We start from the raw sequence: 24,426 nt of genomic DNA, 5'->3' as shown, positions 1-24,426 counted from the left end.
GGAAATATTGGCAAAGCTACAGAGAAACTTGGTGAAAAGTTGATGATTAATTGTTCTGTAAAGTACTTAGGCAGAGATACCGCAGTGCACGTGAATCACAAAATTTGTATGAATTCACACTCTTGGAGCTGTGATATGTGAGAATTCCCACATATTAATTGTTCATTAAACTAACTTTGACTGCCACATGCTGCCTGGGAACAAGCATTTTGTTGTGGTTTGAACCTCACATCAATAGAGTTTAAGGTAGTCTGTTTTAAATCTTTTTGTATCATGTCAGTTCTTATAAATAGATGCTAAGTATATGTCTGTCTGTAATCTGCATATTGGAAATACAACCAGTAAATCATAAAAAAGGGCACTACCTATCAATGACAGACCTTCTAAAGATAGAAAGACCATCAAATTCATGTGTATTGATTATGTATCGAATATTGGGCTGTGTATCATGAATCATATCAATACATGTCACAAGTGTATCATTTCACCCCTTCCTTTTATGCCAAGAAAGAAATCTTGTATACATGCTCCAGATAAATGATACTGGCAATTACATACAGTGTAACAGTTTTGTGCTAAAAGCTTTTCTTTCCTCTCCACAGTCTTACTATATATATGAATATACATTCACAATTTAATGTGTGTCAGCTACCCTGTTAAGCTATATCAGACCAACTTGGGTCTCTTGCAGGAATCTCTGGGCAAGTCTTTGAGATTATTAATATGTTCTCATGCTCAGACTTGTTTACTATTCTGATGTCTGATCAGCTTATGTAAGAGATATGACTAATTAGGGATGTTTATGAAGCATTGGGCACATGTTCTGTTTTCCTAAAATTCTCACAATTCTTCCACAGTTTGAAATTTGATGTTATCTTTCTTTTGAGACCATATCAGTATTTTTGTCAGATGTAGAACAGAAGAAACGATGCATGATCACTTTCTAATTTTAAAACGTAACACTTGGAGATTATTTTATCAAAGAATTAATAATTCCTGGAATTTGATGAAATTCTCAACATTTTGTCAGACACAAGGCAAGCAACCCCGTAGGAAAAATCAAGTTTGTATGACTATTTTAATCCTTCACTTTGTTTTACATAGCCATTTTCTGCCTGTCACAAAACATGTAGTGAAATAGACCCACAATTTTCCTTGAATGTAGCAGTTTTTTTGGGTGGCAAGGAGCAAATTTCTGAGCCTTTTGTTCCCTGAAAAGTCTTGATGAAATGTTAATGCTTTCGCATTTGTAACTGCATGTTCCTTAAGAGGCAGCAGAAAATGGGTTTGTAGGTTTAGACTCTGTAGACTCTTGCTTCTAATGGTCAAATTACAGTAGAAAATAAGTATGTAATTAGTAGCACTGTTGCTTCTAATGGTCAAATTAAAGTAGAAAATGAGTATGTAATTCAGTAGCACTCTTTCTTCTGATGGTCAAATTACAGTAGAAAATAAGTATGTAATTAGTAGCACTGTTGCTTCTAATGGTCAAATTACAGTAGAAAATGAGTATGTAATTCAGTAGCACTCTTTCTTCTGATGGTCAAATTACAGTAGAAAATAAGTATGTAATTAGTAGCACTGTTGCTTCTAATGGTCAAATTAAAGTAGAAAATGAGTATGTAATTCAGTAGCACTCTTTCTTCTGATGGTCAAATTACAGTAGAAAATAAGTATGTAATTTAGTAGCACTATTGTTTCTAATGGTCGAATTACAGTAGAAACTGAGTATGTAATTTAACACTATTGCTTCTAATGGTCAAATTACAGTAGAACATGAGTATGTAATTTAGTAGCACTTTTTTCTGATTGTCAAATTACAGTAGAAAATGAGTATATAGTTTATTAGCACTATTTCTTCTAATGGTCGAATTACAGTAGAAAATGAGTATGTAATTTAGCACTATTGCTTCTGATGGTGAAATTAAAGTAGAAAATGAGTACGTAATTTAGTAGCACTTTTTTCTGATGGTCAAATTACAGTAGAAAATGAGTATATAGTTTAGTAGCACTATTGCTTCTAATGGTCGAATTACAGTAGAAAATGAGTATGTAATTTAGCACTATTGCTTCTAATAGTCGACTTACAGTAGAAAATGAGTATGTAATTTAGTAGCACTTTTTTCTGATGGTCAAATTAGAGTAGAAAATGAGTATGTAATTTAGTAGCACTATTGCTTCAATGGTCGAATTACAGTAGAAAATGAGTATGTAATTTAGTAGCACTATTGCTTCTAATAGTCAACTTACAGTAGAAAATGAGAATGTAATTTAGTAGCACTATTGCTTCTAATAGTGAACTTACTGTAGAAAATGAGAATGTAATTTATTAGCACTATTGCTTCTAATGGTCAAATTACAGTAGAACATGAGTATGTAATTTAGTAGCACTATTGCTTCTAAAGGTTGAATTACAGTAGAAAATGAGTATGTAATTTAGTAGCACTATTGCTTCTAATAGTCGACTTACAGTAGAAAATGAGAATGTAATTTAGTAGCACTATTGCTTCTAATGGTCGAATTACATTAGAAAATGAGTATGTAATTTAGTAATACTCTTTCTTCTGATGGCCAGATATACAGAAAATGAATTTGTAATTTAGTATAGCACTCATTCTTCTAATGGCCAAATTACAGAAGAAAATGAGTTTGTAGTTTTTTAACACTTTTCTTTTCTAATGGCCAAGTTACAGTAGAAAATGAGTTGTAATTTAATATCAGTCTTTCTTTTAAGGGACTAATTACAGTAGAAAATGAGTATGTAATTTAGTAAGACTTTCTTCTAATGGTCAAGTTACTGTAGAAAGTGAGGTTATAGTTTAGTAACACTTTTTCTCTAAATGCTAAATTACAGTAGAAAGTGAGTTTGTAATTAAGTAGCACTCTTTCTTCTAATGGCCAAATTGCAGTGGAAAATGAGCCTGTAATTTAGTAACACTAGCTTCTAGTTGTGAAATTACAGATAATTTCAAATTGTCAAATTATAGATAATGTTTGTGCTTTTATTTACCATTTAAAGTTTTTTTAAAGTTGCATAAAAAATGCAAACTACACAGATGCAGATCTGCTACCACATAATGTACAAACAGATCAAGGTCTGTGCAGTTTAGTTGGGAGTAATCAATAGAACAAACAAAATAGACCTTGATCTGCCAATGTATTATGCGATGGTAAATCATGGTATATATCATTTGCAGCTGGACCCAGCTTATAAGCAGGTACATATGGTACTAAACAGAAACCTTCGGTCCAACTTCGGTAGCAGTCATCTCCTTTCAGCAGTCACAATTTATAACCAGCCATCTTATCATTCTCCCAATTATACTAGTCCTAATTTATCACTAGCCACCTTATTTTCATGGCCACAGTTATCCTCCTCTTCCAGTCTACTAACTCATTATCTCCAAGCAGTTGCATGAATGTAGATGGACGACCTATGGGAGTGAGAGCCTAGCAATGCTTCTATTCCTAAGACTCCCCAACTGTGTTAGGCGGAATTTTACTTGAAAGAATTTAGTTATATTTTGATTTATTTTCCTTCTGTTATGTTGTTCTCAGTCAAATATGCTTAATCGATTAAATTTTTTGCAAAATGCAGAAATAAAAGGATGCAGTAATGGAAGAAAGTCATTTACTTTTTGGTATTGGGTTTTGTTCCGTAAATATTGAATTAAACCATATTTAAATAGATGAAATTAATTGCAACATCACACTGAATAAAATACAACCTTCAACATAATTAATAAAAATTGCTGGAAAAAAAATATCAAAACAATCAAACCTGTTTGCATTATGGTCTAAGGCCATTGAAGGACATCATGCTGGGCCTGTTGACGGTCTCTTGCCAGTGTGGGCTCCATCATTAATGTTGTATTGATCTCCTTATTTAATTTTCTTTTTTATCACTCTGATTCCCATCACTTACTTTTTGCTTCAAATGGGTATTTCATGGTCACTGTCAATTTCATCTGATGAAAATCCTGAATATTCTTTGTCAGAGTCATTCAGGTAAATTTCTTCCATGGCAGATGATTCTCATATTCCTTTATTTTTGGCATAGCAGTCATTTTGTCATCTGTGTTTTTGTCCATCCATCCATCCATACCCTAGATTATTGATAAAGTGTTTTCTTTTCCTTTATTTCAGTACCATTTTATCCCACCTGTTTTTAATTTTGGATGGTCAGCTTGCCGTGAAGTCCATTGCTAGCCTCTTGTTATTTTCAGATAACCTTCCTATTTATGGCCAGTTGAAATAAAATTATTCTTATCTTCATTGTGTAAGGTTTCCTCAGTATGTGGTCTAATTGGTTTAATGGTATGTATTGTTAGTATATGGAGGAAAATCAACAAATAACGGCGTGTCATTAATTTTTTTCATGAAAGATTAATGTTGTAATAAGACTGCTCAGAAATCAGAAAATATGCACATGCAAAATAATAACAAAAGTAATCATAGTAGTTTATAACAGTTTAGTAAGTCTTCACCAAGAATGTATTTTATTCTCAGGACACGGAAAATAATTATATTTTCGTGTCTGAAAATTTACAGCCATTATGGTACAGTGCAGCCCCTCTGTAATGTGTTAATTGGGGTCCAAAAATTGGATTGTGTTAATAGTGGGGTTGTGTTAATGCTGGGTTTTACAGTATTTTACTTATTTCAGAGAACAACGCATTGGCACATATACATGTATTCATGTCTAATGTATATCATGAATAGGGTATCAACACCGTTTACTATCATGCCATTGTGGCATGCAGTTCATCCATCATGCATGCAATTCCATTGAAAAGTTGCACACAGATTTAAAATATTTAATAATTTTGTCCCAGATCATTGTGTCTGAATTCAGCATCTAATATATAGCATGAACAGAGTATTAACACCTTTTACTTGATGTCTGATATCATACTGTAGTGGTATTGCAGTTAATCCATAATACATGTAATTCCATTGCAAAAATTGCATACATATTTAAATTATTCAATAATTTTGTCACTGATCATTATGTGTCTGGATTCAGTGGGAAAAATTAACAGCAAAATTTGGTTAAGATGAAGAACATGTATGGTTCATTATGTTCCAGGGTCTATGAACATTATGTGTACAAATCTCATGCTACTAAAATTTTCTCATGCGTACATGTATTAGAATTTCTGGAACCACACCATGATCATTGTATATTCGAATTCATATGCGATCTCTTCTCCAAGATGATAATTAAATTTTTATACACTGTTTCACGTACTTTGAACAAAAAATATTTGTTCATGTGCGAATGAATATATGAAATTTTGAGAGCCACATCACGACTGCGTTATATCCCAGTTCGGGTTATAGTGGGGCATAGTCAACAAAAAAAATCTTAAAAACATTAAAGTTTAGACCTGCGGATTAGCCGACCTCTCTTCTTCCAGACCTTTATTTTTTCCTAAATTATTCGGCTTATACGCAGGTATATATGGTAGTTCATCTCAATTACATGATGATGTCAGTACATGTGTACAGATGTCATTTTAAGTGTTTTTCAAGCTTGAATATTAGCTTCCTATTAAAAACTCCCAATGTTAAATTTTGACATTTTATTGTTTGTCAGATATAATTCCCTGTGAATAGTCTGGTATAATATATGTTGTTTCTGAAAATACATCAGTTCATAAGCTAATACTGTAAGACTATATCAGTCTGAAATTAATTGGAATGATGTGGAATCTAACAGAAAATTGTATTTGTGCAACTTTGTGCACATTTTCATTGAATACCTGTATGAATACAATGAGTTCATTTGGTGAGTACACATTCTTTAACAATATCTTTCAGTTAACAATGTTTCTTTAAAATCAGATTATGCTTAATCTCTTGGAACTATTAAGTCATAGTCACTGTTTTAAGTATTTCTTGTTTAATCAATTTGAGTTGATAACTGCATCATTAAAGCCCATCATTTTTCTCAGCCCCCACCCATACCCTCACTTTTCCAGGTCTTGTGTAGCCAAGAGGATAAATAGCCAATATTTACTTTATGTAATGATTTATCTTGATATTACATGATATATCACACTGTCTTGATAAAGCGATATATGTTTCATAACACTGTGACACGTTGTGAACCCCAACCATCATGTTATAAGACAGTTTCCTGTATGTGGTTTACTGAACCACTTTATAATCACAAAAGAGACTAGGTAGTAAAGGATGACAAGCTTCATGAGGATAATGAGTTAAGAGAAACTGCATTGTATTTTGATTCAGTGTAAATATTTATAACCATGCAACTTTATATCAAGCTACTTTTTTCGAGTTGTAATAATGCAAGCATGAAAAGTTAGAATTTGGGGTAATGGTATAACATATTGATATAACAAAATCTTCTCGATCTGTATTTAAAATTTTCGAACAAATTATTAATTCATAGATTTCTTTTGTGATGATTTTGGAACAATTTAGAATTTATGAAAATGGCAGTCACGCACAGCTAATGTAAGCATGTAACTTCACTGCATGTTTCTTATGATGCAGAACACTATCAGATCTTAACAATTTCATAACGATAGAGATGTCACATTGCATGTTTCCCTGCATGATTACACACTAACCATTGCATGTGCATGTTCCTTGCTTCCTGTTCTTAGGAATCCATCTTCCAGCAGAGTTCCCCGGCAAAGCGAAGGGAGAGCACACCCCTCCTGGAGAAGATCAAAACAGATGTATCAGTGGTCAAACTGAAAATGAACAACACATGGAAGAAAGAGGAGAAGACAAAACAAGTTAAAGAGGACACACCCATCATCAAGTATCTCACCTCCCAGGTACATTTTTCAGTATCTCAGGTCACAAAATACTTCATAAAGTTTCGTACAAATCAGAGATGTATCAAATTGTGCTAGGTATAGCTGTCCTACCCATGTAGTCGAGATCTTTATATGTAACCAAGAATGTAATTTTCTGAAACATTTGATTTGACTGTTCTACCCACAGACACCGTTTGTAGCTTTTATTAATCTGATTGACAGTAATGTTCATAATTGATGAGCTTATGCACTTCATCCAGTGTCTGTCTGTCTGTCTGTCCTTCGACCAAAATCTCCAGCACAAGAATTTGTTCTTATTAACCCTCCTAAGCAACTGGGAGGATTGCAAGAAGCTTTTTGTAAACACATCATTGCAAGCTGTAGTTGGTGATAAATGGCAGCCATCTTTAAAACCATCTTGTTGCCACTCTTACATAATGGATAGCCCTGTCGTCATGGGGATTTCACTAAAAGGCTTCTTAAGATAACTAGTTGGTTCTAAATGAAAATGGTGCTGATCTGACATCCACTATGGTTGCCATGGTGGCCATCTTGACAATCTCCTCCTGAGTAGATGGTATTATCAACATGGTGTGTTGGCAATAAATGAAACGAGTGCCAGTGTCATATCCATCACAAATCCACCTGTATCATTGGTCATATCTATATGGGGTTTTCACTTGATGGCTTAAAATGATCTCTGTTTGGTCCTAAATAAAAATGGTGCCCCACAGAGATGGCTCCCACATTTACTACTCAGGTTCTGCTCAATAGTTGGTAAGTACATTTATTTCTGAAAGTGAGACAGAGTATAAGCTGAAGTTGTGCACATTTGTATTGTTCAAGTACATTAGAGAGAATGTTGACGTACCTATATGATACTATTATGTACTATGACAGAAATTTCATTATAGTTGGTATTAGGTAAATGATGTGCTGCCAAAAGCAGACACCTGATCAAAATGGCTGCTCCATGAGCTTGAGAAATGAGCATGAACTAGTCCAAAATTCACTAAATTTATTAATGTAGAAGTAATTAATTTTTGCAAGAGGAGAAAATATCACATTTGAAAGTGCGGTAAATGAATTTTAAAATATTTTTTTTAAAAGCCTGAAATGTTGTTGGCTGTGTTTTTCTCCAGTATGCAGGACCAATTGGATCTAGCTGTCTTTTGGTTGATTTACATTTGAAGTAAGGCCATGCTGTATTCTCCATGACCCAAATTTCACCCATCAATAAGACACAAAAATGAAGGGAATTGAAAGTTATTTAAATAGTATCTATGAATACAAGTTTTTTTTTTTGTTTTTTTTTTTAAAAATAACCAGGATAACCCATGAGGAAATAATGGGAAAAACTTTTCATTGAAACCTATAGTTTCTGAGGTCTAATGACCATAGGTAATGGTCATGTGATGTCAGATAAGAAGAGGGTTTCTGAGGTCTTAGGACCATAGGTAATGGTCATGTGATGTCTGATAAGGTTTCTGCATAACAGGTGTACTTTAGAACTGCATACTATAACCAAAAAGGCTGAGGTCACTGTGACATGTTGGTCCATAATCAGCGATTATTGACAATCGTTCCCTACTGGTGCCTACATAAATGACTATTATGGGATGGGCTTATAATATGCACTGCTCTGGTGGCCTATTTGGTTAGAACATTAGCCTCAGGTGCAGGAGGTTGCTGGTTAGAACCCTAGTTGAGTCATACCAAAAACTTATAACAAAAATGGGACTAGCAGCTGCCTCACTTGGCGTTCAGCATCAAGAGGTTAGTGTTAGGACTGGTCAGTCTGGTGTTCGGATAATGTGATTGAGTGGGACATGATGTCTGCAGCATGATGCCCCAGTGTTGGACTTCACTATAAACTGTCACACTGCAAACATCATATTGATATGATTTAAACTTTTTTAAAGCTACGTTAAAAATAACAAATCACACCCAAAAAGACACACATTTATATAAAAAGCCATTTACAATACTCTTGTTTTTATTCTACTTTTATAGTCTTGACTTTGGTGACAGATAGACCCTTTTAACCAATTTCCTTTTGGTATCAGTCTCGACATAACATCTTGATATAAGAATTTTTAGGATTAGATCATTTTTGCAGACTTAAATGAATTCTTCATAATACACACTGCTTTCTCTTTATCATGAAGGTATTTATTCCTATGTACAACATGTTTTACAATGCAGCAGAAGCATAAAGTAATGGAGTGGAATAATCTTTTTCAGAAAAGAATATTGTAGTCTTGAAAAGGGAGAATAAATTTTGTGGAATATTTATAATAGGATACTAGAATATTTTTATCCTTGCAAGGCAACAAGAATAAAAACTATTGTAGTACCCAAGGCGACCCCATTGTGGTCCATTGAATTTTATTTCTCATGTTCTAGCAAAGGACCTATTCATGTGATGATAAGATGCAGTCAAGTCCCTTAAACTAGGGGAGATATTGTAGATTAGTTTGTAGAGCATTAGATGTGTAATCTGAGTGTTGTGGGTTTAATATCCACACAGGCCATCATAGGTTGGTTGCCACACTGGGTCTTTGGGGAAGGGCACTTAATTTCATTTCCTTGTCACAGCCAAATAAAGTGCTGAAAGTGCAATTAAAATTATCCTAGTTTCAGGAAAATGTCTTATGAACCTTAGATGTTGATGAATTTGGTTCAATTTAAATTGTAGATTCCTGCCTCCCCTGTCACATTAAAGTGATTGTCAGATGTAATCATGTATATTAAAGACTTGCATGCAATGCTGTGTTTGTTATATTCATATGTTTCTGTATCATATCAGGCACAGAAGCTGACACAGTGTCCTATGGGAATCCTTGCAAAGGCTGCCCCCATATTGTCGGAAGACAACTTTATTGACATCATGCCTGTAGCTTGGGAACTGATGTTGGAGAGTGACCAGGAACTTGCTGCTGCAGCAGGTGAGACATTCTGGGAGAAGAGTAAACAAGGGGGAGAGGGCTAGGGTGGGATTAGGTGTTTTGTAGTGAACCAGTATTTGGTAGGAATCCTGTCTACAGCAGCTCACATTTTGTCAGATGACAGCTTTGTTACCATCATTGATGGTTGAAAATAGCTATGAACTGGTTTATGCAGCAGTGGGTGGTGGAGGACACACAGTGTCCAGTAGGAATCAGGAATTAAAACATCTCGGTTTGTTACCAACATCAAGCCTGTGGCATGAAAGTGGATGTTGAAGAGATACTAGGGATTAGCTGTTACAGCCAGTGAGACATTCAAGGGAGCAGGTGCTTGGAAAAAGAGATGTTGGATTTGATGTTTGATGGGATCCACTTTAGTGTAGAACATTGTACCAGTAGAGTTAGTACTTCATCAAAAGCTGGTTTCTTCTGAAAAGTGAGAATTAGAGGACACTTTTTAGGGATTGGTGTTGAGAAATGCTTTATTAGATTTCTTTCTAAATTCTGTTGCAACACCTCTTATAATGCCTAGTTTTAGGTCTGAGGTAATGGATAAAGCCCTAAGATAAATAAAGCAGCTACAGTTTGTTTTATAATGGCCCCTAATTAATCTCATTTGTATATAAAATTAAAAAAGAAACAATAGCTGTTTTTTCAGCTTTAGTAAAACTGTACATTTAGATTATCAATAGAAGTTTCTCTTTGCAGCCTCAGTGTTCTTGCTGTCATCAGCCAGGGCCCAGGAGAAAGCTCAAAATATATTCTTCAGACAGTTACAGCATGAAGACACGGGACAGAGGATCAATGCTGTACTAAGGTATTCTTTAAAGTTACAATGTTTTGTGTCACACATGTTAGCATACAGTAAGATTTAGATATCATAAAAACCTGGATGCAAATTATCTTGAAGTGATATTTATATACAAATAAATTTTTGTTGATTTTTTCATAAATTACATCTATTAAACTTAACCATTATACAGAGGTTATCCTTATATGCTGGTGATAGCTTTGTATGCAGGTGACAGCTCAATATGCATGTGACAGATCTATGTGCAGATGATGTATGCTGGGTATAACACTATATGCAGGTGATAGCATTGTATGTAAGTGATGTTTGCAGGTTATAGCTTGAGTTGTAGCCCAGTTTGCAGGTGGTAATTTTGTATGCAGGTATAGTAATGTGTATAGGTGGCATGTTATATTAAAGGATGCAACAAAGACTGAGAATTCTAACTTCTTTAAATATGCAGCCACAGAAAATTTTAAATATGTAGTAGCAGCCACGTGATTTCTCTTTTCATTATTTGCAGACTGAAAATACCTTCTTGATGGTAGTTCATTTAGTTGAGTATATTTTAGACAGTCAAACGTGTCCAAGATGTCACCTTTATTAAGCAATCACCTATCCTGAACCATCACATTTTAATGTATTACAAAATGCATTATAGCTGAAGCAAAAAACAAAATGCATACATACCAGTGAAGGTAACTTTTCTCAGTGTAAACAGTTAAACCTGTCTGAGATATCACCAGTATTAGGCAGTTACCTAACTGTCACTTTCTAAGATAGTGTGTCTTTATTTAAAAAGAAAAAATATATCTAATCTTGAGGGCCCTTTTTTCAGTGCAGACAGTCAGATCTATCATGGATGTCACCTGTATTAAGCAGTCATCTATCATAAACTATTACTTGTTATGATACTGCAAATTACGTTACAGTCAGAATGAGCCATTATTAAAAAAACACCCACCTTATCACTTCTAAGAGACAGCTGCTTAAAGCAGGTTCCAGTGTAATTGTTTCATATGTTCATCTAGCTCATCATCACATACAATTAATCAATAATTAAACTGATTACAGAAATACTAATTTATAATGAATGCTATCAGATTCCTAAACATTTTTTGTTATTATATTATGGATATATACCGATATTATTATGGAAGGGTAATGTGTTCACCTGAAGCTAGCAATGTTGTACTTTATTTTAGATATGGAACACTGTGGAGGTTCCGCCACCAAGTCTGGCCAAGGATGGAAGAGGGGGCCAATATGCTATTCAGAGTAAGTCAGTATTGTTGGTTATTCTTTTGTGAACTGAGTTTAGTTCTGGATGAAGTTTTCAGAGATCATTAGGCCAAAAATATGAGATGTGTGTGGTTCTTGTTACATTGAACAAATAGGGTAGGTAGGTTGGTATATTTTTTTGTTTTTGTTTTTGGTTCACTCTGATTTAAATGAAGCTTAAACTTGAAAATAACTCACATCCTGAATTTATCTTTGATCATAGTTATATCGCTTTGGGTTTTTTCTCCTAAATGTTTTCTCTTTTTTCCAGATCTTTTTCATCCCGAAATGTTAGGGTTGGTTGGACAAGCAGAATGTCATTTTTTTTTTATTTGGCTATCAATGAGTGGAGAATTCTAAATTAGAAGTGTGTGATGGAATTATTAATCATAGGCCATAAATTGTAGAAGTAAATGTTTAGTTTTTGTTGGTTAGATGGGCAGGTAGACATGATTTTTGAAACTAGTATAAAAGATTCCACTGGGGTTGGGATAACGCAAGTACCAGTTCTTCATACTGGCAAGTATGGAAAAAATCAGTACAAGGCCGAATGCTAATCAGCCAGTTTCTTCAGTGCATGGGGTTATACTGTGCATAAAGTAGTGAAAATCAAACAGTACTGTAATGAAAGAAGCTGAAATGAATGCATTTCTGACCATTACATGGGTTGTGTTGAGGTCGGAAGGGTCAGAGGAAACTCAGACAAAGCAATTCCATTCTTATATCATCACTTCAGTCATAAACTTAATCTGCATGCAATTCAAATTCAGAGTTCAGAGTTCAAGTAAATGCTTAAAGTCCTTACATGTTTAATTTTAGTGGTTTATAAGATCACATGACTTAAGGTCATATAAAAATACAAAGCAGCAAAGTCCAAACTAAGCTGGTCCCTCAGCAAACAAAAGCATGGTTATTAATTTGTTTTGAACAAAAAAAATGAAAGGTTGGATTAACATCCATAAAGCAGAAATATGGGTGCTTTAATTTTTGTTGCATCATGCACCAGCAATTAGTTACAACAACATTGGAAGGAGAGTCACTTTAGCTCTTTGATAGCTTCATGGATTGTTTTGACAGCAACTACACATGATGAAATTGCATTATAGGCTCTCTCACTGGTTAAGCTGCAGAAGCAATCCAATACCATATTTCAGTAATTTGATAACTTTGGAATTCCAGCCCTAACTGTAAGTCTTTTTGAACAGACTTGGGTGGCAGAAAATTAAACCACATGTATATAACACTACAAGACCTGAATCGAACAAAAAGATCAGCTGTCTATTCTCCTAGTGCTCTGTTGCTATTGTCAATCACTGAGTCAGTGGGGGTATGCGACTACAATTGCAATAAAAGAATAGATCTGCTTCTGCCTTTTTTGATGTTGAGCTTTCATGACTTAAGAACATTTTACATTTTAGTTTATTGATACACAAATATCAACAGTCTCTTTTTTTGTGGACAAGGACAAATTGTACTGGTAAAAACTGGCATATTCTGGTGTAAAAGAATCTCAGAGTAAACAGCAACAACTCTTGGAACCAGTCAGAAACAGTTTCTGTGAATATCTGTGTTTATCTGGTTACATGCAGGTGCTTGTGAAGGCAGATTTTTTAGATAGATACTGTAGATAGATCTATATTTCCATGATTGGAAAGGCATACAGGAAGATTATTTGAACAACACATATAAGAATACTTGAGATTGTTTGTTACATTACAGATTCCCCCTCCAGGGATTGACTTCACCCTGCCCTCCCCTACTATAGGCTTGCCCAGTCAGATAGTGGTGGATCCTCCATGGACACCCCACTTCAAAACTAAAATTGAAGAGGTCACAGTCAACCAAGAAAAAACAGTAAGTATGGGATGTACAGTGTCCTGTTCATTAGAGCAATACAAATAGCTAGTGTTTATAAGTGAGGGAGTGTTAAAATGAGGAATGCTCCAAAAATGCTGCGTCCTATTAATGCATTAAAATTAAACAAGTTGTATTATGTAAAATCACATTATAATTGGTTCATATAAGCCAAGAACTTAAATAATCAGAATTAAATCGAGCAGCGAACAGTAAATCAAAACTGGACCAATTTAATGGGTCATGACTCTTCTGACAGAATAAGATTGATATATGTATGCAGAGGGCTTTTCTTTTGATTCATATCCCTATGTATAAAGCATGTCTACCTCCTGTCACATAATGTGTCAGCATATATAGATGATCTTGTATAAGCTTTTGGTGAAGATAAATATAAAATTACTAAATGAGTTTTGTGAACTTTATATGAAATTTTATTCGGATGTTCTTGTTGTTCTGGGGATAATGCTATTTCTCAGTGCAACATACATGGTTTCTAGTATAACTGGTAGAGGAAGTTTTGGGGAAAACTGCAGTAAGAACCACTGACCTACAGGATGCTACGGGCAAGTTTTCTCACATATCCACATTCGCCAGAACTGAGACTTGAATCCATGCGGACAGAGGTGAGATGGCAGTGAATGGTAAAGGTGAGTGCTTTAGACCACTCAGTCACCAAGGATCCCCCATTCAGAATCACAGATGAGATATTGTATATATATTATTAAATTTATTGATTTTTTTTTACAGCACCACACATTGGTGTAGTGAAATATATTTTGATGCTTTAGTCATTATGCCTTTTTCTTACCTGACATTATGATATTGTTTGTGATGACATGAGATGTTTTTATATGTGTTCCATATAGAATGATTATAAGCATAATAATCCTGATAACAGAGTAGTCATATGATGCAGGGTTTGATGCTATTTTTCTGCTTATTATTTAGCGTAAATAACAACTGTAATGTAATAAAGCGTTTGCTGTGTTTATGGGTTAACTTAACAAACAGAACAGGTACATGATATGCTGTTCACTTTACTTATGGGTTGACTTAACTGACGGAACAGGCACATGATATGCTGTTCACTGTACTTATGGGTTAACTAACGGAACAGGCACATGATATGCTATTCACTGTACTTATGGGTTAACCTAAATAACTCATTAAGCCTGGAGATTTTGTCATTTTCTTCTGAAATATGAGTAGGAAACACATTATAGGGGCTACTTCTGGATAAATAAAAATAAATCTGTGTTCAAGTGATTTCCGATTGGCTAGTTGTGTTAGAAACGTCATTGTTCATAGGCTGTTTTACTTGTGCATGTGCAGAAGGTAAAAGTTAGAGTTCTTTTTTTTGTGCTTATTGGACCCATAATTTTTGTGTCCTGGCCACTTTTTACTTGAAATCCCCAACTTACTCCTGTTTATGTGCAGATTAGACTGGTCTGCCTTAGAACTGAGGCCAAAATGTCTAAAATCTGGATGCAAAATCCAATCTGGCCGAAATTTTGGTGTAAAATATCAAGTCTCAAAATATACATTTTTCCATTCTGTAGGGAAAGTAGAAAGTCCAGATTATTTGGCAGAGCTACATTTGTCTAATTTTCTCTAATACCACTCATTTTGTTATATCTTAAATGACCTTGATGCTTCAGAGCATGGAAGTAGGGTACTACCTTCAGACGTACCATGGGTTAATTAGATAACAGAGAAGTCATGTGATATGCAGTTCACTGTACTTTTAGATTAACCTAACAAACAGAGCAGTAACAAGATAATTATACTGTTTGATGTACTTATGGGTTACCTGTAGTAAATAATAGAATAGTCATGTGATATACTGTTTGATGTACTTATGGGTTACCTATAGTAAATAACAGAATAGTCATGTGATATGCTGTTTGGTGTACTTATCCTTTAACCTAATAATATAAATTATGTCGCACTGTATAGATAGAGATGCCAACCGTTTTGATTTTGACAGAATAATTCCATACTTTTAAAATCAGTTTGTGTCATTACTTGTTTGATTCTGATTTTCTAGTCAGTTATAATTGTAGGTAGGTGAACTGCTACTTGATCACTGGTATATTTAGATCACAGAAATGCTTGTAATATTTGATTGCAATTGTCATGTGAAAGCATTCTTATTTTACCAAAGTTATTCAGTATTGACCAGCACCCTTGATAACAATAGCAAGATCAAGAAACTGAAATTGGCTGATGAGGATTAAACTGCAATGGAAAATACGTGCTGTAGATATTGTAGGTGGAATATACAAGGTATTAACACCATTGAATGTGATGCTTTTGCTGTCTTTTTCCTGACAGACTTTAGTGTGTCACATGAATAGAAAGATAACTGTTTAGAAAGAATAATTCAGCCAAAAATCCATCTTCACTAGCCGAGGTTTCAATATGTTAACCTGATCTACACCCCTTGTCAGATTGAGCAGATATTTCTGTGCTTTGGGTCTGCGAACTTCATTGGATGCAGCAGCAAGCCATGACATTGAAACAGAATTAAGTTGTTCAAATTTGAACACTATTCCTACATGATCTAGACAAAGGGAGCACACAATTTGAATGGACTCATAAATAAGGAATTTTCTAATGACAGTCCTTGTTATTGTAACTACCTTCAACTCAAATACACCAGTAATGACTTCTCTCTAGTATGTAATCATGCTTTTGATGTTAAACTTACAAATTATTATTTTGAAGTTTATTGTCCCCAAGATTTTTGGCTGATGTACAATGCTACAATGTTGCACGCTATTACTTAGTTGGAATTGCATGCTAAGGGAGGCAACTCTTGAAATCCAGTAGTTGTTGCTAGGACAAAGTACAGAAATATCTGCTTGATCCACCAAGGTGTAGATAGGGTTAACATATTGGAACCTAGGCTAGTGAAGGTACCAAAAATCATGTTAAATCACTATCGATTTAATGCTTAAATAAATTGCTGGGTAAAAACTTGAGCTATTCCTACTATTATGTTCAGATTCGAAGTCTTAAAGCTTGTATTCTTGCTTTGTATCAGTATGGGTTGGCATCTCTCTATAGACTTTGATCTACAGGAACATTGTGCTGCAGTGAATATTGTAAGAAGAAAAAAATTGAGTACATCTACTAATGAGAATTAAACCCAAGATCTCTTCCACTAAAGTTGGGCAAGTATTCCATGAGTGAAGGGTTCAGACATTCTTACTAATACACTATCTTGTGTACAATTCATAACAGTTTGTGTCTAAGAACAAATGATTGTGATATATTGAGAAAGAATGTTTACGTTTCACTTCATTGAATTCAGTTAATTTAATGTTCATTGTCTTTGAGAAATAAGTGCATATATGTACATGTTTTTGGTTTTTGATTTCAGATGAACAGTAGTATATGTATCAACACAGTTGATAAAAGTACACTGCATGTGTGAATGCATACTTACATGTGTGTGCATCAGTCTCCTTGTATTGTCAACCAAGGTTTTCTTCTGATAACATGATCTTTGTACTCTACAAAATACTTTCTAATGCAGAAATCCTTGGTTACGGCCACCACGACAAGACGAAAACAGCAACAGGAAATGATCAGAAAAGCTCTTCATGCTGAAGAGGAGAGAAAGAGGGTGGGACGGGAGATGTTTCCCATGACAACTGTATCAGTAACACAGTTGGCTGCTTATGAGCCATCTCTCCATCATGCCAGTGAAGATCATGAAGAAGGTATTGGGTCAAAAGATCAAGAAAACTCATGACCTTACTTTTTTAATTCTTTTTGATCCAATGACTAATCTGCTTCAGACGTACTTATTTTGAAAAATAATTATATATATATGCTTTGTTGAATACAGTTTTTAACAATAAGTATGAGTAAGCAAGCACCAAGACATTGGGTATTTATTACCTTTAGTTCATTGAAAAGGTTCGTCTTCTTAATTAACATACATCTTGTTGATGTTTTTTCTGAATACAATGTCCAAGATAATATTCTTAGCCCAAAAAGCTCCAAGATACTCATAAAATTAACATACTAAGAAGCTTGAAAAATATGTAATGTTATTTAGTATGTTGCAAATCAGTTATTGATGATTACTTTCAGAAAGTTTATTAACATGCTTATAGCTAAATAGTATTTTTAAATTCTGATTAAAATTCATATTATAGTAAATATAAATGTAAATTTACCAAATGTAAACATTGTAGATGTTTATTTCATTTACTGGATAATGTTGGTTCAGTAGCCAAATGTATAACTACAAATAAAAACTGTTGTGTTGAAAGAAAAGCTGGATTAATTATAATTTATGATTATTTGTGTCATGTGATTTACTGACTTGCTGTAAAGCTATCATAACACTGAAGTATTTGCAGTCATATATACATGTAATTCTGCCATTTACATACAAGAAGTTCACAAATGGATTTATATTTCATGCATTCATGCACACAGTACATAGGCTAATAATGTTAATTGATTGTTAAAAGGTCATTTTAAAAATTACACTTAGAATAGCATTTGTTTCCCTTGGTATTGTGAATTTGCTGATCCTTCATTTCTGTATCCTTGCCATTAGCAGTGTGATGTCATGGTGTCCCTGACCAAATAGCATGAAGTCTTGACCCATTTACCTGGGTCCTGGACATATTAGCATGGTGTCCTGGACCTCTGGACCTCTGACCTCTGCATGCAAACAGTAGGTGACATGCCTCTTAGCTTTTTATGCACAGAATCACACCTTGTATAATTTATTGGGGAATTGTTATTCAGTTGTTTAGTCTTGTACGTGTAGCACTGTGGATTAGTCTTAATAATAAACAACAAAAAATCAACAGAAAAGCTAAACAGAAATTTTAGAACACAAGTAAACTCATATTTACTTTTAAATTTATTTTTCAAGTTCCCTCGTATTTTATTATACTTTTTACCAGTTGCACAAATTATTTACTGCAGAACTTTTTATATGGGCTTGAGATGTTTTAGGTCTTGAAAGTACAGTAGGCAACTTGTGATAGGGATATCTGGTACACTTAATTCTGCTGTGAATTTACATTTATTTGGAATGTTAATTTTGATGGAAATTTGATTGCTACAGATTTAAAGATCCCATCTTCACCGCTCCTTCTGTTGAAACAATGGGACCGCTTGTTAAATGTGGAAACAATATGACCCCTCCTTAATTCCATAAAGTTAAATAGCAACAAATCCATGTCATTTTTCCCAAAAGTACGTTTATTGATATCTGCTCTAATTAATTAATTCACATTAAGACATTTGGGAAGTTATTCATGCAGCTTTTTGATTAGATATTAAGTTTTTAGAAGGAGACTTACTGTAATTCAAGTATTATAACACAAGCATCTATGTAACCTATCTATACTAGACATATTTATTCACTGATAATCCCCCTGCTACATGTATAAAAAAAATCATTAGGCATGTTTTTCTCTTCCCCACGTCTTATTATAATAAATATGGATTAAATGTTACAACACTAGCTTGCACCCTAGCAACACTTGTTGACACCCTCACCCCAGCTTGTCACTTTAGTTTTGGCTTTTCCCTCAGGAGTATTGGATCTAAATGGATATTATCATTTGCAATGTATGGGAGGAGTGTGAAAGGATGCACTTAATTTGAAGTCATGCAAATATGAACAAGCCAAAGTTGATGTATGAGTGAATTTTATTTTATATAAACCATGTAAATTGATCCACATGTCAAGGTTTAGTCTCCATATTCACCATCATCTCAATTAGAAGAGAACTTTTCAAATTGATAACTTGAGATTAATCCACATTCCCATTTAGCAGATATGTATACTTGGTTATGGTTGCATCTTTTTTCTATCAAACATTGATAAAAATGAAATATTTAAAGTATGATGATTAGATATAATATATGTTGAGCCCCCCCCCACCTCCTTCCAACTTTTATGTCCATTTTTGAATCTCTGGTTGGCAAAATTGTAATATTGTTAGTTTATGAGTTCATTCTATTTTCGTGTATGGCTTCCTTAGCAATCCGTTCAGAGGCCTATTTCTGTTTCTATTATGTAACAGCTGGGCCAGTTTTAATCAGATTTGGTAGAGTTTCTTAAGACATTATTTATCAAAATTTTGTCTGGGGTGTCTCCACTAGTAATTGTGTGGCTTCCATAGCAACCATATGAAAAACTTATTTTCAGCTTCTCCAAGAATGTCTAAGCCAGTTATGATCAAACTTGGTAGAATTGGTTGTTAGGACAAGAACTCCAAAATTCTAGTGACTCTTGCTAGAAATTATTTTCCTAAAATTAATGAGGCAGCCAGATATATTTGAAATTTATAATAACATTCAAATTAGGTATACATAGTTGTAATAAAAATGAAAACATTTATGTGCCTAATTACTGAATCTACTAGAAAAAAAAAGATTACTGTTTACTGACAGGAAGCAAGTTCATTACTTCAAAGCTACATTACACTCAATAAGCATTTCCAGTTTTGTCTTGTTGTAAAGTTTTATTTGCTCATGCCCTCAAATACATGTAAGAGGATAATAATTAAGGTTAGTTATTGATTCGTATATCTTTTATTCCTTTTAATTTAGGCCTATAGCAGATAGTTTGTTCTAAAGGTGTGATATGTGCTGCCACATTGCCAGACAATATAGTCACATCTCTTCCCCATTACAATGCACCTTGTTAATACACTTACAAAGCACCACTGTTACACACTTACAATGTGCCATGTTATTACACACTTCCAGATAATATTGCATTAAAAGGAAGGACCCCATGACTGAAATCAGACTATAACAATAAGAGTTGAAAGGAAATAGGGTGAAACTTAGTTTTATATCTTCATTTCCTTTTCAAAATCACCATTACAGTGGAACCCCGCTATAACGCGCCCCGCCATAACGCGAATTCGGATATAACGCGGTCGTAGCATGGCTCCCGAAATTTCGTATATTCATTCACACATGGAGAAAAAAAATTTGGAGAAAAGTAAAAAAAAACAAAACAAGAAATTAACTTCATTTTGGGCATGAGATTAGTTGTGACTTTTAAAATAATATGATCGTGGCATGGTTCCTGAAATTTGAAATTCATTTACGTGTATTTTTATCGGACCGTGAAAATATTTGTTTAACGTACGAGAAATAGTGTGTAAAACATTTATTATAATTTGGTGGAAGAATTCGCGTATGACTTTTAATAATAAACGATCGGAACTTAACAATTTATCCAGGTTCTTTAAGTGATTTTGGAGAAGTGATCGTGTATGAATTCTAAAATAATACGATATATATAACGTACGAGAAATAGTGTGTACAACGCTTGGCTTCTGAAATTTATCAATTTGAACAGGTTGTGGTGAAGCTCCGTATTCTACTCTAGAAGAGAAAACTGGTTTCATTAGGTTTTTGAATTGTTAAGCCGAAGTAAACATTATCGGAAGTGTTACTTATTACGGATCCATGAGTAAAGCCAGTAAATTGTCTTTGTGATTGTCTTCCATGAATTCTGTATACAGTCGTTGCTCAAACAATAGCCGACATGGGCTTCTTATTTAACTGCAATCACAGCCAAGCAGCAGACAAAGCTGTGGTTGATACAAGAGTCGCACAATTTAATAAACATCAAAGGACGAAAGCCGCCAACATGTATGCTGTGCTTGGTGGTGTGATCAAACAACAAACAGTTGAAAGTAAATAATATCCACTTTATTATCTGTAAATTAAAAGGGTATGAAATTGTACATCCGTTCAGCTTAATTTTGTTTTATATAAAAAGTGATTCGTAACCATTGCAGGCCTTCATTACTTAGTTATCGAGCTTTATCTGTGTACGTTGTTTGCTTATATAAAAAAATATTTTACTGTTATGGAAAAGCAAGTTCAAAAACGCAAGTCGTTTTCTGCTAAAGAGAAACTGTATGCCCTAGATCAACTAAAGAAGGGCAAACAACAAACTCAGCTTGCCAGAGATCTAGGAATCAGCGAGTCCACTTTGCGAGGGTGGAAAACAGATGAAGGAAAGCTCCGTAGTCTACCCAACATTCTTGAAGAGGAAACTGGTTTACAGCGTAAAAGGGTTAAGTTAGCTAATGACAATGTCCTAGATTCAGCTTTGTACCAATGGTTTGTACAAGCTCGCTCAGAAGGTGTTCCAATTTCTGGCCCAATTCTGAAAGCCCAAGCAGAGAAATTTGATCGCCGTATCAATGGAGATGATTCCAAATTTAAGGCGAGTAATGGCTGGCTAGACAGATTCAAGAAAAGGCACGCTATCAGCCAAGTTCTTGTGTCTGGGGAAATCCGCTGCGCTGACAAAGAGGCTGCCAATTCCTACCCGATTGGGCTTAAAAAGTTGCTGGAGGACGGTTGCTACACAGCCGACCAAGTTTACAACTGCGATGAGACTGGTTTATGTTATAAAATGTTACCCGATCGCACCCTTGCAACCAAGACTGACAGTCACAAACGAGAAGGTTTCAAGAAGAGGAAGGACAGAGTGACTCTCTTATTTTGTGTTAACAAGTCTGGCAGCCACAAAGTCAGACCTCTGATGATTGGAAAATCGAAAGCTCCCAGATGTTTTCATCATGTAAATATGAAGGCACTTCCATTTCAGTACACTAACAGCAAGAATGCTTGGATGAATAGCTCCATATTTGACGACTGGTTTCACAAAACATTCGTTCCAGATGTTCGGGCTCATTTACGAAAACTCAAGCTGGAGGAAAAAGCTCTCCTCCTGCTGGATAATTGCCCTGCCCACCCCCCAGCGGAAAATCTTGTCAGCAGTGTTGGCAAGATCAAAGTTTCGTACCTCCCGAAAAACACTACGTCAGAAATCCAGCCACTTGACCAAGGCATAATTTCCGTATTTAAACAAAATTATCGCCGTGAAATGATAAAGGGAATGGTAGCAGATAATAACGCATCCGTCGACACATCATTGGCATTACTCAACTTAAAAGAAGTATGTCACCTTGGAGGTAAAGCCTGGGATGCTATCACTGCACGCTGCATTGAACGATGCTGGATAAAGGGTCTTGGGCCAGCTTTTACGCCCTTGACACAAAATGATAGTGACGATGAGCTTGAATTTACAGGATTCACTGAAGACGACGTACGTTTAGCAGAAGAAGCACTCAAAAAATACGAGCACAGTCATCATGATATCCTTAACTGGTATTCAGTAGATGACATCTGCCCTATATACGAACACATATCAGATGATGAAATTGTTACAAATGTCAGCGGAAAGAATGAAGCTGCACAATCAGAACCTGAAACCAGTGACGATAATGATAACGATGACGATGGCACCCCAACTCCCCCACCAAAAGTGTCTGAAGCAGTAGTACATTTAGAAGCAAGTTTAAGGTGGCTGGAAACACAAGATGTTGACAGCGTCAAAGTCCTTCAATTAAGAAACATTCTTGACTTTGCTGGAACCCAACAGTTCGCGGCAAAGAAGCAAACGTCATTGGATATATTTTTCAAGAAATGATGAAATTTAAATTTGGAACCACACTGACTTTGCACTTTGCGCAACGATTAATTTAGCAGTTTTCACATGTTTCTTTTGATGTTCACAAAATCTGAAATAAAAGTTATTTGCATGCTGAAATCATGCGTTGATTGTTAATTATTCTTGCAGTTGTCGCATATGATAAAATTTTAGCGGTATGAAATTTGTACAGACACCGTATGTAGACCCGGGAATAGCTGCATGCAATGACCGTACGATATCAGACGGCAAGTAAATGGTTTCAATATTTTGTTCATCCTATATTTTACACGACGAATTCAGACTATTACAAAATTATTGAATATTTTAAATCTGTACAATTTTCAATGAAATTACATCCATTATGGATGAACTGCATGCCACGACGGCACGGTAGCATACGGTGTTGATACACTTTTCATGATATAGCGATAGTCTGGTATTATCGGTCAATCTGTATTATCGTTCAAACAAATAAAAATTAGTAAATGTTTTTAATGTACAGTAATAACCTATAAATATATTAGCCATCGATTATTTTGAATATATCTTAATTAATGCATTCCAGTTAATATTCATCTGATGATAAGCCAACTTTTGATCATTATACATGTATACACGTATATGTTCTCGGAAAAAAAGTTAAATATTGTAAAACCCCACATTAACGCGATCCCGCTTTTAAAGCGATCCGATTTTATGGACCCCGATCATCGCATTATAGCGGGGTTCCACTGTATTTCAAAAACAATTATAGTGCCCATTATACCACAGTTTTGTATATTATGCTGTTCTCAGCATATGACAGTTCCATAGATATAACATTTCTCAATATGACACAATTCAGTACATACCACAGTAATGGACCCAGACTACCATGTTATAACGAGGAAGAGCTGTAAAAAGCACATGGTGTGAAGGACTGATGTAATGTCCTTAGAGAAATTCTGGGCAACCATTCAGTTGTTATTACTACAGAATGTTAAACCATTGGGAAAAAAATAATGAACAACCAGTTGCATCAGAAAGTTATGGGCATATTATTTCCAGTGTCTGACAAGTTGGGTTAGTGATGGTCATTTGAGCTTGTTTGTCTGTCATGTCTATCTTATATAGCTGTCTGGGTTCATCTGGTGAATGCAAGCTCTTTCAAAATTATGTTCATGGCAGCTTAATGGACCTATCGCCAGTTGTCAATCATTCTGCTCAATTGACCAATCAGCGAGCGCTATTATACACACCTCCAGT

The 24,426-nt window shown here is 34.7% G+C and overlaps 1 protein-coding gene across 8 annotated transcripts in view; it reads left to right on the top strand.

The window, feature by feature from the left end:
- Positions 1–24,426, top strand: part of LOC149779169 (protein unc-80 homolog) — a 225,941-nt gene that overhangs the window by 75,340 nt on the left and 126,175 nt on the right. For 4 of the 8 annotated variants that reach the window (XR_016415580.1, XM_089939726.1, XM_089939729.1 and 1 more), the window contains exons 19-25: positions 1,031–1,063; positions 6,654–6,812; positions 9,604–9,742; positions 10,451–10,559; positions 11,738–11,810; positions 13,533–13,667; positions 17,212–17,398. Coding sequence is in view for 7 of the 8 variants with exons in the window: in XM_089939726.1 (XP_089795852.1) it covers positions 1,031–1,063; positions 6,654–6,812; positions 9,604–9,742; positions 10,451–10,559; positions 11,738–11,810; positions 13,533–13,667; positions 17,212–17,398 (835 nt within the window). In the remaining variant the exon portion in view is untranslated. Of the gene's footprint in view, positions 1–1,030; positions 1,064–6,635; positions 6,813–9,603; positions 9,743–10,450; positions 10,560–11,737; positions 11,811–13,532; positions 13,668–17,211; positions 17,399–24,426 lie in introns of all 8 variants that reach the window. The other 4 variants (XM_089939731.1, XM_089939730.1, XM_089939727.1 and 1 more) reach the window with 2 other exon arrangements.

This window comes from Sinohyriopsis cumingii, chromosome 17 (genome assembly GCF_028554795.1).
Source record: "Sinohyriopsis cumingii isolate HCF-2022 chromosome 17, ASM2855479v2, whole genome shotgun sequence".
Lineage (NCBI taxonomy): Eukaryota > Metazoa > Mollusca > Bivalvia > Unionida > Unionidae > Sinohyriopsis > Sinohyriopsis cumingii.
The sequence above is the reverse complement of the archived record's forward strand: the minus strand, read 5'-3'. Positions and strand labels throughout refer to the sequence as shown.